The sequence below is a fragment of the Gobio gobio genome, assembly GCF_949357685.1.
Source record: "Gobio gobio genome assembly, chromosome: 4".
In the NCBI taxonomy this organism is placed as follows: domain Eukaryota; kingdom Metazoa; phylum Chordata; class Actinopteri; order Cypriniformes; family Gobionidae; genus Gobio; species Gobio gobio.
The window spans coordinates 57,057,198-57,074,268 of NC_137100.1; the positions used below are offsets into that span (position 1 = coordinate 57,057,198).

General features: G+C 36.1%; 1 protein-coding gene across 1 annotated transcript; it reads right to left on the reverse strand.

Annotated features, from left to right (window-relative positions):
- Positions 1–1,762: 1,762 nt before the first annotated feature.
- On the reverse strand, positions 1,763–16,302 carry tctn2 (tectonic family member 2). The gene is made up of 18 exons (XM_079814745.1): positions 16,127–16,302; positions 15,744–15,857; positions 15,345–15,418; positions 11,527–11,728; positions 10,408–10,508; positions 9,655–9,854; positions 9,431–9,551; positions 9,212–9,350; positions 8,850–8,930; positions 8,209–8,322; positions 8,015–8,089; positions 7,815–7,904; positions 7,619–7,736; positions 7,417–7,520; positions 4,227–4,374; positions 3,925–4,068; positions 3,504–3,592; positions 1,763–2,070 (listed from the first exon to the last, which is right to left on the reverse strand). Exons 1-18 carry the CDS (start codon positions 16,212–16,214, stop codon positions 1,955–1,957), a joined length of 2,118 nt encoding a protein of 705 aa, XP_079670871.1. The 5' UTR covers positions 16,215–16,302; the 3' UTR covers positions 1,763–1,954.
- Positions 16,303–17,071: the final 769 nt, after the last annotated feature.

Consider the following 17,071-nt stretch of genomic DNA (forward strand, 5'->3'; position numbering starts at 1 on the left):
GGCACTGAATGATGTTTTTGTCCCCTCCCACCTGTTAAGCTGCCTCTGCACCGCTGGGGGCGCTGCGGGACCACTGATTCAAATTATATAAATTAATACATAATCATCTCACATATTACAGTTTTTCTCAGTCGCTTTGGTACATTTCTCAGATCAGAATTGAAATTCTCAAAACTACCTGTTCAATCTTCACATCATTGTGTCACTTGTGCACATCAAAAAAGCAGTTTCTCATTTCTTTGAACAAGTTGCAAATGCTTTGGTACATCCATGCAAATGATTATGTACAATTTTCTGCTGTTTCCTACATTATCAATTGCTTATGTCATGTTGATCAAAATGTATTATATTGGGTCTCTGTTGAATAGTTTCACCCCCCACAACATTTAGCCATTAGTTCATAGCATAAGTCTTTACATGCAAAATGGTTGAACAAAGTTGTCATAATATGTCAAGCATATTTCTATACATTTCCATTAGACTTCACATTTCTACTTTTCTTTTTTGTTTTTTCTTTGTGCTATGCAGTGCTGTCTTTTCCTTTCTGTATCGCAATGACATGGTCTGTCAACAAATTACAGTACAAACAGTAAAAGTGTAAATGTGAATCTTGTCCAGTCTCTTGCAATCAAACTCCCACATACACTAAGGTGAAAACCTACAATTTACAATAATTGTCATCAAAACTTTAGCCATATTTACATCAGAACATCCCTCCAGTGTACACGGTTATATTGACAACATGACTAAGCAATTTGACTGTCTTATCCGTACACAATGACACAAGGACTTGTCATTCTGATGGCACTGACATGTTCATTGACACAGATATTTACTTTTGAGAGATGAACTAAGGATTTTGAGCAAGAGACTGGCTTTTGCAGGCAATCCATGGTGTTTTGCTATTTGTACGAATTGTTTTGAGAAATGCACTTACTATTTTGCAAATGTCAAGGATGATTCGAGAAATGAACCAAAGCGACTGAGAAAAACTGTAATAATAATAATTAATAACAATTATTATTATTAATAGTCATTATTATTCTTCTGCTCACCAAGGCTGCATTTATTTGATCCAAAAATACAGCAAAAAAAGTAATATTGTGAAATAATTTTACAATTTAAAATAACTTTTTTCTATTTGAATATATTTTAAAATGCAATTTATTTCTGTGATTCAAAGCTGAATTTTCAGCATCATTATTCCAGTCTTTAGAGTCACATGATCCCTCAGAAATCATTCTAATATGCTGATTTGCTGCTCAAGAAACATGTATGATTATTATCAATGTTTTTCAGGATTATTTAATGAATATAAAGTTCAAAAGAACAGCATTTGTCTGAGATATAAAGCTTTTGCAACATTATAAATGTCTATACGGTCAATTGATCAATTTAATGCATCCTTGCTGAATAAATGTACCCCCCCAAAAAAAAAAAAATTATCAACAATGATAATAATCATAAATGTTTCTTGAGCAGCACATCAGCATATTAGAATGATTTCTGAAGGATAATGTGACACTGAAGAGTGGAGTAATTATGCTGAAAATTCAGCTTTGCCATCACAGCAATAAATCCCATTTTATATATATTTAAACAGTTATTTTTCATTTTAATTATATTTCACAATATTACAGCTTTTTGTATTTTTAATAACATAAATGCAGCCTTGGTGAGCAGAAGAGACTTCTTTGATAACATTAAAAAAAAAATTGACTGGTAGTGTATATAGTAGTGGAAGAAACAAAATATTGCTTTTATATATAAAATATATGTATTTTATTTTGCATTGAATATTTAATAGAAAAGTACAAAAGTTCATTTCACAAAACATAATAAATAATGTATAAACCAGAAAAGAAAAAAAAAATCTATATTTACAGCTATTTACAATTAAATATTACATTTTATTTGATACCTAATTGTCCTTTTCTATCTCTTGCTCTCATAATCAAGCACTGTTCCATGCTTGTCTGATTTGTCTCCATGGCGTTCCCAAAACAGACGCAGCGATGAAGAAGAACACTAGAATAAGACCCTTAGCCAGAGCCTGGGAATATGGCTCACCTGCAAAAAAAAGAAAAAAATTGTATAATAATGCAAAACATCAAATTCATACTTTAAGACCTAATCAAGCATTTTCATATAAGTAAAACATTATATTTTATTTTTAAAAGGCACAATATGTAGTTTTTCCATGAGAGACAAACGCGACACACGGCTTGACAGCAACATAACTTTTATTATGCCACAGTCGCCGCTTCCGCTTCTTCTGGTCAAGCGCATGAGAGGTAATGCAGCGCTGTTGATCATATTAGATACATTTGAGCAGGTGGAAAATGATATACTAACATTACTCGGCGGCTACTATGAGACACTTGCTGCACACTGCAGTAAGCTAGATCGATATTAGTCATGGTAAAACATGGTACTCGCGGTAACTCAAGGAAAAGAGATTTAAACAATAAGACTAGACATGTTGAGCTATATAACAATGACTAGTTTTCTGTCTATAAATGTATCCAAACAGTTGTTCCCTTGTCTAATGAAACATTTAATATATTTAAGCGTCTTTGGTGCTTCCATGGTTTCTACAATATAAAACCGGAAATCAAGGGTAAAGCAGGTATGATGCTGATTGATAGACGGCGCCTGGACACGGTCCGTGTCCTGGTTAAAATAGCTTATTTCTCTGGATTTAAACGTTCATGGGAACATTTGGGATAATTTAAGTACCCCAGTCAACAAAATATATAACATCGTTCTAGTGGTTTTTGGATATTTTAATACAAAAATCTTATATTATATTTAATTGTGCCTTTAAATCACCTATTTGCAGCTTACTTATAGTTCTGTAGTGTGACATATTAAAAGGAAAAATATTCTATGTTATCCCCAAATATATCAATGGCATACAACAATTACAAAAATAGTTCACTATTCCCTACATTACTCCACTAATAATAGTCCACTTGAAGGAGTGAATGAAAACGAGTGAGTGAATTTGGACACTGAGTGCCGGAAAGCACAAAAGCGCTTTTGCATAGTTTGTGCTTTCTGTTTAATAATCATTTGAAACTTAGCAAACTGGCAGCTCCAGTAGTGATGAAAAGATTTATCTTGAACGCTGTCTTGGAAACTAGCATGTATACAACTTAATTAAACAATTTAATAATCAAGTAAAAAGGAATTTATTCTTGTATGATATTACGCTGTAGCCACATTGAACCAGCGGTTTGGAAAATGCATGGATGATTCAAGCTGCAGCGCCATCTTCTGGCGAGACGCTGGAATTCATTTGGCGCGACCATCACGTTGACACTCGTTACTGCAGTGCATTGTGGGATTGAATGAGTGCACTCAACCACTACTCGGACACCACACCACTACCAATGGCTATCCCCTCAAATAGGGGGTGATTTCAGATGTTGACGGATGTTAGTTTTCATGGCTATTTCTGTCTTACTCTATTAGCAACCGTAAGAAATTCAAGCCCTCACCAGTGTAGTATCTTGTGATAGGGAACGCCAGCTCAGGCCAGCACACATCGTTCCTGTCACAGTCAAACTCTGTGAAGTTAATACTGAACCTGCAGAAGAGAAGATACTTCAATTCAACTTTACAGAGTTCACAAGACTGCATGACTTGCTTGGATTTGTGAAATAATGCCATATGCAAGCAACAGATAAAACAATTAGAAATAAGAAAAACTGAAATATATGAAATGTATAACATAACATTAAAAATATAGCAATATAATTTTCTGGGATTTATTTAAAAAAAATGTTTTTAAATAAATGTTTTGTTTTTATTGTATCTTTTATCAGAAAACAAATTAAATCAATAATTTAGAAATTAAAATGTAACTGTATCCATACAGTAATCATCAAACTTGATGATATGTATGCATTTATGACCCACCTGGATCTAGGGGGTTGTGTATTAAGAGGATTGCAAGTAAAGGTCACAGAGGAGGTCACTGGGAAATGTTGCATTAGCTCTGGGTTTACACAGGGGTTCTCCCTGCCCATATCACACTCTATCCTCCATGTTTTTTCTATGAAACTGAGAATTGGAAAAAGGATAAATGCCAAACAAAATGTTCAAAACAGCATATGCATCCAGATACATCAAGCTCAAACATTAATGAAAAGCTATCATGTTTGTTATCGGTAAAGTGAGATGATAAGAACAATACAAGGCTGAATGAAGCGGTCTTGTACCTAATCGCCATTGCCTCGATAACTGTCTGAGGCACACCCTGCACCCTGCCCTTGATGACGCTCCTCACGTGGATGTGGAGGTGGGTCGGAACAGCAGAACACTCTCCAATGCTGCCCTCTGCTGGCTGACTGGAGTTCTGCGGTGATGCTGAGATGTACAAGAGCAAGAACAGAGTTTATTCATTAATTTAAAGCAGTGGCTCTCAACAAGGGACCAGAGCCCACTAGGGGGCCTCAGCAAACTTCTAGGAGGGGGTCGTGTTCTAGATTACACAATTCCACAATCTTCGGAACACAATTGAAGATATTTTTGATGAAATCCGAGAGCTCTCTGACCCCTCCACAGACAGCTGTTTAATTATCACTTTCAAGGCCCAGAAAGGTAGTAAAACCATTGTTAAAATAGTCCATGTGACTACAGTTCAACCTTAATTTTATGAAGCGACGAGAATACTTTTTGTATTTGACTTTATTCAACAATTTCTTTGCGTCTGTGTCAGTCTCCTACTCTGTTGACGTAATAAATACAATACAGCGCTTCTGAGTTACGCCAGAGCTACGCCAGAACACCGGCTTACCATTGGCCGAAGCTGTTCACGTGAGCACCACGACGCATGCGTGCGATGCTGACGCAGGAGCTGGCCAACGTAAACTGCGTAGAAATCTGACACTGATGTGAAGAAATTGTTGAATAAAGTCGTTATTTTTGTGTGTTTTTTGCGCACAAAAAGTATTCTCGTCGCTTAATTAAGGTTGAACCACTGGAGTATTTTATCGATGGTTTTACTACCTTTCTGGGCCTTGAAAGTGTTAATTAAACAGCTGTCTATGGAGGGGTCAGAGAGCTCTCAGATTTAATCAAAAATATCTTAATTTGTGTTGCTGAAGATGAACAAAGGTTTAACGGGTTTAGAACGACATGAGGGTGAGTAATTAATGACAGAAATTTCATTTTTGGGTGAACTAGCCCTTTAAGCGACGGATTAACGCATGGGCCACTAGAACAGAGGGGTGGGGTCCAGACAAGCTGCGGGGGGAAATACAGTAAAAACAGTAATACTGTGAAATTGTATTACAATTTAAAATAACTGTTACTTTTAAAACATAATGTATTCCTGTGATGACAATTTCAGCAGCCATTACGCCAATCTTCAGTGTGTCATGATCTTTCAGGGTGTCTCAAATGTTGCACTACTGTTATATATGAACAGCAGTCACAGATATCTTTCTGATATTATTTGTTTATTTTATTTAAAAGTACATTGTGATAAATACTCTGATTGTTAAATTCCCCAAAATTTCAGCCATAAGTTAATTATAAATGTTAGCTAGATTATGTTCTAGAGACGTATGTTCATACTGAAATATACACTCACCTAAAGGATTATTAGGAACACCTGTTCAATTTCTCATTAACGCAATTATCTAATCAACCAATCACATGGGAGTTGCTTCAATGCATTTAGGGGTGTGGTCCTGGTCAAGACAATCTCCTGAACTCCAAACTGAATGTCAGAATGGGAAAGAACGGTGATTTAAGCAATTTTGAGCGTGGCATGGTTGTTGGTGCCAGACGGGCCGGTCTGAGTATTTCACAATCTGCTCAGTTACTGGGATTTTCACGCACAACCATTTCTAGGGTTTACAAAGAATGGTGTGAAAAGGGAAAAACATCCAGTATGCGACAATCCTGTGGGCGAAAATGCCTTGTTGATGCTAGAGGTCAGAGGAGAATGGGCCGACTGATGCAAGCTGATAGAAGAGCAACTTTGACTGAAATAACCACTCGTTACAACCGAGGTATGCAGCAAAGCATTTGTGAAGCCACAACACGCACAACCTTGAGGCGGATGGGCTACAACAGCAGAAGACCCCACCGGGTACCACTCATCTCCACTACAAATAGGAGAAAAAAAATAGGAAAGAGAGGCTACTATTTGCACAAGCTCACCAAAATTGGACAGTTGAAGACTGGAAAAATGTTGCCTGGTCTGATGAGTCTCGAATTCTGTTGAGACATTCAGATGGTAGAGTCAGAATTTGGCGTAAACAGAATGAGAACATGGATCCATCATGCCTTGTTACCACTGTGCAGGCTGGTGGTGGTGGTGTAATGGTGTGGGGGATGTTTTATTGGCACACTTTAGGCCCCTTAGTGCCAATTGGGCATCGTTTAAATGCCACAGACTACCTGAGCATTGTTTCTGACCATGTCCATCCCTTTATGACCACCATGTACTCATCCTCTGATGGCTACTTCCAGCAGGATAATGCACCATGTCACAAAGCTCGAATCATTTCAAATTGGTTTCTTGAACATGACAATGAGTTCACTGAACTAAAATGGCCCCCACAGTCACCAGATCTCAACCCAATAGAGCATCTTTGGGATGTGGTGGAACGGGAGCTTCGTGCCCTGGATGTGCATCCCACAAATCTCCATCAACTGCAAGATGCTATCCTATCAATATGGGCCAACATTTCTAAAGAATGCTTTCAGCACCTTGTTGAATCAATGCCACGTAGAATTAAGGCGGTTCTGAAGGCGAAAGGGGGTCAAACACAGTATTAGTATGGTGTTCCTAATAATCCTTTAGGTGAGTGTATAACTAAACACATCTAAAATGAAAACATCTAAAACATTTGATTTATGTTTTGCGCTTTCCGTTAAGGGAAAGTAGTGAGCATCGATGCTCCCTGGTTTTCACGGTGCATTGTGGGACTTTTTAGGGAGCAAATGTTTCAGTGCACTGGAAGGATTTTGCCATTGAGACAGTGCTTAAAATGTCCGACTGCCTGATAAGTGCCCTGACTAGGGAGCTGACCGAGACGAACCCTCAGAAATCATTCTAATATGGTAACATTTCTTATTATCATCCATGTTGAAAACATGTTTTTGTGGAAACCGTGATACATTCTTTTCAGGATTCTTTGTATAGAACGTTCAAAAGAACAGCATTTATTTGAAATAGAAATCTTGTGTAACATTATAAATGTCTTTACTGTCACTTTTACTCAATTTAAAACATCTTTAATTTAATTAAATTTCTTTAATTAAAAAAATAATAATTCATTCATCAAACTTTTGAATGGTAGCTGCAACTATGTAGTTTTTAAAATGAAGTATCTAGGTCTAGAACAACTTGATATATTATAGACATTAGAGACAATTATATGATGTAGTGCTCACTAGTAATGTTGACCCAATCCACTAGGTTGGAAAAGTTTGGATTTCCTGTTGTAGAAACGAGTGTAGCAGTCACTAATTCAGCTAGGACAGCACGCACCGTTTCTCTGTGAAATGACATGCAAAAGAGAGACTTGTGTCAAATGAAACTGTTCTATAAGAATCTATTATATTGTGTTCAAAACCCTTCAGCAGTGATACTCACCTCAACTGGCTGCACTGTGTCACATTCAGCAAACTCACAGGAATCATACAGCCTGATGTGGAGTTGATCCCGAACAGAGCTGGTCTCAGTTCAGTAGAAGAGCATAGTCCATCTCCACCTGCAGAGGACACAGCATAGGATCAAAGTCATATTTTTCTGTAGTCCTGTATGGCTAAATATGGATATGTTACACTACCTGGCTGCCAGAGATTGATCTGGGCCCTCTGTATAAATTCTGTAGTAGAGTCCAAAATGCCACCAATCACTGGCCTCTTCACCAGGTAACCTGTCCAAACATTAGTAATGCATAATAAATGATTCCTGCCCAGCTCTGATTTGGATACGTTTTAAGCATCGGAGCATCCGAAGTTGGTGTAATATGGGATTTGCTTTAACCTGTATTCCCAGAGTTAGGTTGAGATGTTTCATTTCCGTTCACAAACACTGCAGAATATCTTCTGGTCAAAGATACTAGATGAGGGGGTAAGATAAAAAAACAAAACAGAGATGCATTCCATAAGAAAAACATGTGCAGTGAAGAGGTGTGTCTTATTGTAAGAGTCAACTGGAAGACAATATTTGTGACTCACCAGGTAGAGTGATGTTTGCAGTGGTCCGTTTCACAGTAATGGCAGAGAGGCCATTCTCTCTCCAGTAAAGAGTGTAACGCAAGGCCACAACGACATTATCACACTGTTGTGGCACTAAAAAAACATTTATACAATGAAAAAGAATGATACAACTTGTCTAATGTCCACAATGTTACTAAAAGTGAAATTTCCATTCAAACCATTCAAACATTTGGGGTTGGTAAGATTTGCCAAGATCTTTAATAAAAGGAGTATCTTAATATCACTAAGACTGCATTTGATCAGATATACAGTAAAAACAGTAATATTGTAAAAATATATATATATATATATATCTCCAGTCTTCAGTGTCACATGATCCTTCAGAAACCATTATAATATGCCGATTTGCTGCTCAAGAAACATTTATGATTATTATCAATGTTGAAACCAGTTGTGCAAAAGAACAATATTTATTTAAAATGTAAATTTTATAAAAAATGTACTGACCCCAAACTTTTGAATGCTTGTGTATTGATTTTTGATACTATGTTAATAATCAAATCACAATTTACTAGTTTTTAATATTTAATTTAACATATAGTATCTATTTAAATATATATATATTAAATTATACTGCTGAAAACTTCAATGCAACTGACCAGATATGGGCTCAAGAGAATTTGACAGAAAAAATCTAAGGTCATCGGCTACTTCATCCACAACGCTGACTGTTACCACGTCTGGAAAGAGTGCAAAAATATGAACAGTCTCACATATGCATATTCGCAATGCATACTCAGAAAGACAACACAATCAATAGATATTCACATGTATATAAAGCATATCATATCATCAGAAATTTTTATTTAAAAAATAAGATAAGAATTGTTGGTACTGATAGTATGTTTGATTCAACAGTATCTACAGCATAATGCTACATATTGTATTATGTTGTAATATGTGGATTATGTTCTTGTGTTTGGTTGAGGAAAGCAAATAAACTGTCATATTGAATATCTACCTCCCCATCCATCTTTAACATCCACCCTCAAGTCATCAGATGGTGATGGACAGGACTGCAGCCTCCTCACACACTGAGACTCAAAGTTTTCCAAAAATGCCACTGGAGCATTGTCTGCACACTGGCCCAGTCCAGAGTTCTGCTCAGAGGACAGATACACACATGCATGAATGCGTGCACTCATATAAACAGACACGTACATTAGCAATGTTATCTAACCTGTGGGATGGTGAAGTATCGGTCATCCTTAGTGAATATTGGATCCCCCTGGCGGTAGTTAATGGGAGGTGCAGCAGCTGTCATCTGCGGGGCTTGGAATGATGGACTGGGCTTTGGGGAGCTGTAAAACCCATGCAAATTTAGAAAATTAGAATGCTTTCTGAAGGATCATGTGAACTGAAACTGTATAGAAGATAATGCACTGAAAAACTTCCCTTCCTTACACTGTCTGACCATTGTAGAAAAGTCCCAGAAAGGGGCTGTTGTCCGAAGGGGAGGTGACACAGAGAAAGGGGAACCAATCAGGGTCATTTTCAGAGGACTGAGCTGAGCACTGATGCTCTGAAACAGGACTGAAATTTCCACCAAATGGTCCAGGAAGACACCGAGTCACAAACAACTGCAGAACTTCTTGAGAACAGTCCTAAAAGAGGAAATATACACTCATAAATAAACTAAGAATTTATCAGAGTCCCTCTGTTGATGTCTCAGAAAACATCCCCAAGGAATGAACTGTAGATTTCGATGACCAATGTGATTTTTTAGTAAAATGTTGGACATTATTCTTATGAGGGCTGGAATGAATTGTGACACTGCAAAAATGTCTTTCTTTAATGAAAGTATTAAACTACACAGTAATAGCTGCTAAGGTAGGATGAGTTATTAAAGTCACCATGAAATCAAAATGTGTTCATAGCAAATTAACAAAATCATCCAAACAATTCCCTATGGACAAAATCAAGCCTCGCCCTAATTTCTTTCTTATTCAAGAAGCTGTTTCACTCAGATATACATCACAATAGGGATGAAAAGACTATCACAACTTCCGTTTCATGCCTAATTTAATGTAGGACTTAGCGAAGGCTCAACAGCCGAATCCCGGACTGATGTATTAGAGATAGATGTTCAGCTGTCCACACATCATGATTAAATATATTTACCTAATAGACTAAACTTTCTCCAAGCTTTAATATTACCTGGTCACAACAGCAGCGTATGTCACACTCGCCAAGGGAAACATCACATGGGCAGCTGCCGAGAGGCTGAAACACTTGGTTGGGAATAGCGGTTTTATTTTCTGCAAAAAATCAAATATGCATTATGATATAATGCAAGAAACATTAACATATTTAATTGATCTAAGATTCCTCTATAAAAAAGTACTATAGTGATACCATGGTACAAATTATGGTATCAGATGGTAATGCCAAGATTACATGCATTTGTCGGACACTTTTATCTGAAGTGACTTACATTGCATTTAAGGTATACATTTGATCATGCACACCCTGGGAACTGAACCCAAGACCTTGCTATTATTAGCACCATGCTTGAGATGTTCCTCAAAATTACTTCTGCTAAATTAATAAATGCAAACAAATTTTTTTTAAGTGAGAGCAATATTAAATGAACCATGAAATTTGATGGTACTTCTTTGATGGTGCTTTATAGCCGATATGGCTTAATTTCAAAATTGACACATTTTGCAACATCGACACTGTTATTGAAATGAATTGAATCAACAATGAACATACTCAAAGTGAATAATGACACTATTGTCTTCTGCAGAGCTGCTTATAGCCAGACTGAACATAACTGATGACCTTCACACAGTTATTGAACTGAACTGAATCAACAATGAACTGACTTGAGCTAAATAATGACACTATTGTCCACTTTAGACATTCTAACTATACGTAGTTTTGAAACTACATCTCAACTAACTCTCATTAGAGTATTAGTGGACTGTTATGTTAAGGTTAGGATTAGGGTTAGTAGAATAAGTTGACAAAGTACTTGCAAAGTACCAAGCTGTACCACGCAGTGGAAAAGAGCCAATAGAATGTCTATTTAGGGACCATCAAAATAAAGTGTTAGCATATATTAAGCAGACCTCTAATATTCTAATGACTGGTAGTTGACATGTAGTTACAAAGTTACTTATAGTTAGTAGAATGTCTAATTGTATAAAGTGATATATAAATAAAGGTGACTTGACTTGACTACTAAAACACAACAATGGCAGTACCACCACGGTACTAAAAATCACTAGATTGTACTACTTCATATTCAGTAACATGAAAAGAGACACTAACCAGAAGGGGGTTTGTTGGGGAAGATCTGGGCATAAATATGGGTCTGTATTATGAGTGAGGCTTTTAGGGTGTCCTCAGCACATGCAGACACAAGGAGAGTCTCCTGGAGACAAAGCGGCTCCAGGCAGCAGTCCGGGGCAGATGTTTCATTCACACACAGCTGCAAACTGCGGTTGAGACTCAGCCGCACCAGGAATGCATTCTGATATATTGGAATTCAACAGAGAGAATATATTGGTATTCAATAATGCAAATTTCCTGTATGGCAAGTGTTTTGCCTCGTTTTATCCAATGTATAAATGTGGACATTCCTCTTTGAAATGAATAGCATATACACTACCTTACAAAATGTTGGGGTCAGCAACATTTATATTTAATAAATTAAAGTCCCGTTCACACCAAGAATGATAACTATATTAGCATCCACACCAGCAGACGATATCATTCTGTTTATTGTAAGCTCGCACTGCAGGTTTGTCATCTGCTGCTTTAAATGCTTGGATGGATTCTGATTGGCTGTCAATGTTTTTATCTTTCATCAACTGGAAAAAAAATAGTTCTGAAAGTGATACCAACAATATTGTTTCTTTGTGCCGTTAGCGTTATAGCTGTGGTGTGGACTTTGCTATTCTTTTGTATTTAGAATTTTTTTTAGAACTATATATTTGTCGTTATAGTTAATACTTTTATTCAGCAAGGATGCATTCAATTATTATTATCCATCAAGGAATGCTGAAAAAACAAAAATTATCACGTTTTCCACAAAAATATTAAGCAACACGACTGGAGTAATGATGCTGAAAATTCAGCTTTGCCATCACAGTAATACATTACATTGTAAAATACATTAAAATAGAACATTTTAATTGTAATAATATTTCTAAATATAACTGTTTTTACCGCATTTCTGTTCAAATACATGCAGCCTTACTGAGAATAAGAGACTTTTTTCAAAAACATTCATTAAAAATAGGTAACACTACAATAAAGTCTGATTTGTTAACATAGTAAATGCATAAACTTACACAAACTAATAACAAGCAATATATAACTAATGTTAACAGATAAACCATTTGATCTTAAAATATATTAGTAAATGCTGAGATTAAGATTAATAAATGCTGTAGAAGAACTGTTCATTGTTAGTTCACATTAACAAATGTAGTTCACTCATTTTCACAAATGTAACCTTATTGTAAATCTTACCCATCCCAAACGTTTGAACGGTAGCATATAATGCGGTGTTTTCCAGGTTAGGTGTGGGGTTATTGTGTTTATTAAACCCTTCAACAAAAGAACTCAATACGTCATTTAGCGTGAGGAGGAATACTGTTAAAAATAGGACTATCTGGGAAACCAAGCAGTCAAAATGTATAGTTGAACCGCTCCTTCTGGTCAGGACTGCTTGGGGCAATCCCCTTAATAATCACGCTTCTAAACTCCTACAGCAATTTTGCAAGTGCTATGTGACATACCGTGCGTAATTGCAGTTTGTCAAACTTGAATGTCAGGGATATTCCCAACATGTCAATTGAAGTCAAACGGATCATTCTTCCACCATGAAATTAGTCTAGTTTTCATGTAAACAATAGATATGAATGTACAAATTTCAGGAAAGTCAGGTCCTTTCCATACCATGAGCTGAAGCAATGTTTTTGAAAGAAGTCTCTTATGCTCCCCAATACTTATTTGATCAAAAATACAGTATTATTGTGAAATATTATTACAATTTAAAATAACAGTTTTCTGTATGTGTGTGTGTGTGTGTGTGTGTGTGTGTGTGTATATATATATATTCCTGTGAAGCCAAGATGAATTTTCAGCATCATTACTCCAGTCTTCAGTGTCACATGACCCTTCAGAAATCATTCTAATATGCTGATTTGCTGCTCAAGAAACATTTCTTATCATTTCCTATGAAACCATGGATTCTTTAATAAATAGAAAGTTCAAAAGATAAGCACAGAATTGAAATAGAAACAGTTTGTAACATTATAAATATCTTTACTGTCACTTTGATCAATTGAATGCATCTTTGCTCAATAAATGTATTAAATTTTTTTTTTTTAAATGGTAACACTTTAGTTTAGTGTCCAGTTCTCACTATTAACTAGTTGCTTATTAGCATGCATATTACTAGGATATTGGCTGTTTATTAGTACTTATAAAGCACATATTAATGCCTTATTCTGCATGACCATATTCTACATCTCTTAATCCTACCCAATACCTACATTTAACAACTACCTTAATAACTATTAATAAGGAGGAGTTTATTGAGGCAAAATAGTTAATAGTTAGTTAATAGTGAGAATTGGACTCCAAACTAGTGTGACCATAAAAATCTTACAGACCCCAGAAGATACTTCTTAGAAGATATTTTCTTACCAGAACAACTTACAAGAAAGCGCCATTTCACAACAGTGAAAATGACCACAAAAAGTAATTTATTTAAAAAATCTTTTATTTTGATTACAGTCTGTTTGAATGCTCTATTAAACTCTAAAGCAACTGCTACGCAAACATATTGCAGACCCCTGTGCTGAGGTGCCTAAATAAATAGAGGATATAAATTTCTCATTTCTCATCACTGCCCAAAAAGACACTGCAAAAAAAAATTATTATTAATCCCTGGGTAAGTTTTGGAGCTCATTATATGCATCTCTCTACAAACTATTTCCCTGATAAGGCTAAAGAGGAAAACAATAGGGGGAGTTTCAGTTATGCACAAAAACGTAATGCGTAGGTGATCACACCCTGCTTAATGACATGTTGACTGGAATAAAAGTTAAAAATACAGAATGCATTTTCCTGTAATTTCACCGGGGACTTTACAAGTCAATTGCCTGCTGTGTTGATGCTTGTTAACAGTTGGAAATTCTTTCCATGTTACATACATTTTCTATGTTGGTTTGAGCAGGGGTGTTTAGTAACGAAGTACAAATACTTTGTTACTGTACATAAGTACAGTTTTTTTGCTGACTTCTACATTTAAAGAGAAAATGTATACTTTTACTCCAATACAATTGTCCAGACCCTTTCGTTACATTTGCAGCTGCAAACTGCAAAAAATCACAAATAGCAATCTTTGCTGAAAACGGTCATAGCGATATTCATTTTGCAAATTAATCTTTTGATCAGTTCGGGCCCTTTTTTTTGTCGAACTGGTTCTCGAAGCGGTGTGAATGAATCGTTTTTGCAAATCGTGAATCTAAATCTTGAGAAGCGCAAGCACACAGAGCAATGCGTACAGCTCTCCACAGGTGATGTAAGTATTAATCTGTTTATCAAGGTAAATACGTTGTTCAGTGTTGTTTTGGACCCCATTCACTTTCATTATATGGAAAGAAAGATTTTTCTTTAGTGTTTCCAGAAGAAGAAATTCATACAGGTTTGAAACAACATGATGGTCAGTAAATAATGACAGCACAGAATAAAACGATTTGTGTGTGTCTGGACAACCCCTTTAATAATTCTTACATACCCTAACACAGAATCTCAGTTAGATTGCCATCGTTACAATCACCTGTGCCATTATTTAAAGAAATGTACCTGTACTTTTAAAACTGAAGTACTTATAATATCAGTTACTTTATTACTTTTACTTGAGTATTTTTCTTATGAGCAACTTTAACTTTTATTTGAGTCAATTTTCATAATGGTATCTGTACTTTTACTTGAGTATGACGATCGGATAGATACTTTATACAACACTGATTTTTTGTGACTTCTAAACAGAATGAAGATGGAGATTTATTCAACAGTATTTGCCCTTCTATGCTGCATAAACTCACCGTTATTTGGCACAATCAACTTACCTTCCCAATTAATTCATATGAAAGATTCCACTGTGTTGGATAAACCGGCATACAAGATGGCGATGGGATGCTACCTAAAGTAGTGAAAACATTTGTTGAAGTTCAAAATAAAATGCTTGGCTAACACTTTACAATAAGGTTCCAATTGTCCACTTCTAAATGTATTGCTGCTTGTTAGTTATAGGGATAGTTCACCCAAAAATTAAAGAACTAGGAAATGGAAGACGTTGGAAATTCATACAGGTTTGGAACAACTTGAGGGTGAGAAAATCATGACAAAATTGTAATTTTGGGGTGAATTATCCCTTAATTCATGAATTATAGTTAACTAATGAACCCTTCCTGTAAAGTATTACCTATGTGTGTAGTTGTTATAGAAATGTTGTGGTAATTGTCTACCTGTTGCATTTGAAGATGAAACAGCACTGAGGTAAAAGGAAATGCCAGACACGTTTCCAACCAGAAATGATGATATTCTTGGACCAGATGCCAGGATAAACGCAGGCTGAAACACTGAAATAATCATAATCATTCATATCTTCCCTATTGTTAATTCCAGATGTATATTACGATTGACTGGTATATAAGGTTTTATATTTATGGAGTTATTGATGAATACATGATTGATTTAGAGTATTAATATATGCTTTAATTATACATTCAATCTTGCGTTTCTCCATGGCAACAAGATGTTTGCTAGCATTTATCCAGCTAGCTGGCTTAGTTTTTGTTATGTTCGCGGGTTTTCTTACTGATATTTCATTTGTACAAAGCTCACTTACCAACATTACAAATAGTTCCGTCATTTAAGAGCATAATAATTATACACATAAAATGAAATACGACGTGAGAGCCTGAAAATCGTGTCATATTTTAGCGTTGGTATGATGATTAGTCCTCTTCTTCGTGTTTGCTTGAACTCGGCGCTACACAGAAGAGATCAGATCAGCTCATTAGCGCCGCTCAGTGGCGTTTAGCCATTAGCCCTAGTCTGTGTGTGTGTGTGTGTGTGTGTGTGTGTGTGTGTGTGTGTGTGTGTGTGTGTGTGTGTGTGTGTGTGTGTGTGTGTGTGTGTGTGTGTGTGTAGCTGCCTTTGGGGAAATAATGTCAGACTGAATCTCAACAACAGCAAAATCTCCATACAGACACCCGATAATGTATTTATGGACTAAAAGCCAAACGTTGTATTTTAGGGATAGGGTTAGTCTACAATTATTGTAATTAACTTTATTTAAGGACTCAAAAAAGTTCCCTTTTGGGAACCAATTGGCTCACGTGTGTGTGTGTGTGTGTGTGTGTGTGTGTGTGTGTGTGTGTGTGTGTGTGTGTGTGTGTGTGTGTGTGTGTGTGTGTGTGTGTGTGTGTGTGTGTGTGTGTGTGTGTGTGTGTGTGTGTGTGTGTGTGTGTGTGTGTGTGTGTGTGTGTGTGTGTGTGTGTGTGTGTGTGTGTGTGTGTGTGTGTCTAATTATAGGCTATTTATTCTTATTTAAGGACAGAGCAGTTAATTGTAGTTCCTATATAGGCTAAATAAATGTGTGTTTATGTTTGTATGTGTGTGTATACATTATCATATCTATGCATTCAGTGCTGGTTATTACTTTCAAATGATCTTGCACCATAATGATATAAAAATGAAAATAGAAAGAACATTCCATTCTTTGTTATCAACAACATGAAGTGCATTAAATATTACATTATGTCAGGGTTTCCCAAGGTTCATGCTATTT

Bases quoted from the DNA above. Each gene is read 5' to 3' on its own strand.
- tctn2 (XM_079814745.1), bottom strand. From the start codon at position 16,214: ATGACACGATTTTCAGGCTCTCACGTCGTATTTCATTTTATGTGTATA. The intron at 10,509-11,526 runs GTTAGTGTCTCT...GATTTTTTGCAG, and splicing joins CCCCAACAAACCCCCTTCTG to AAAATAAAACCGCTATTCCC. The intron at 9,552-9,654 runs GTAAGGAAGGGA...TGGGTTTTACAG, and splicing joins TTCTACAATGGTCAGACAGT to CTCCCCAAAGCCCAGTCCAT.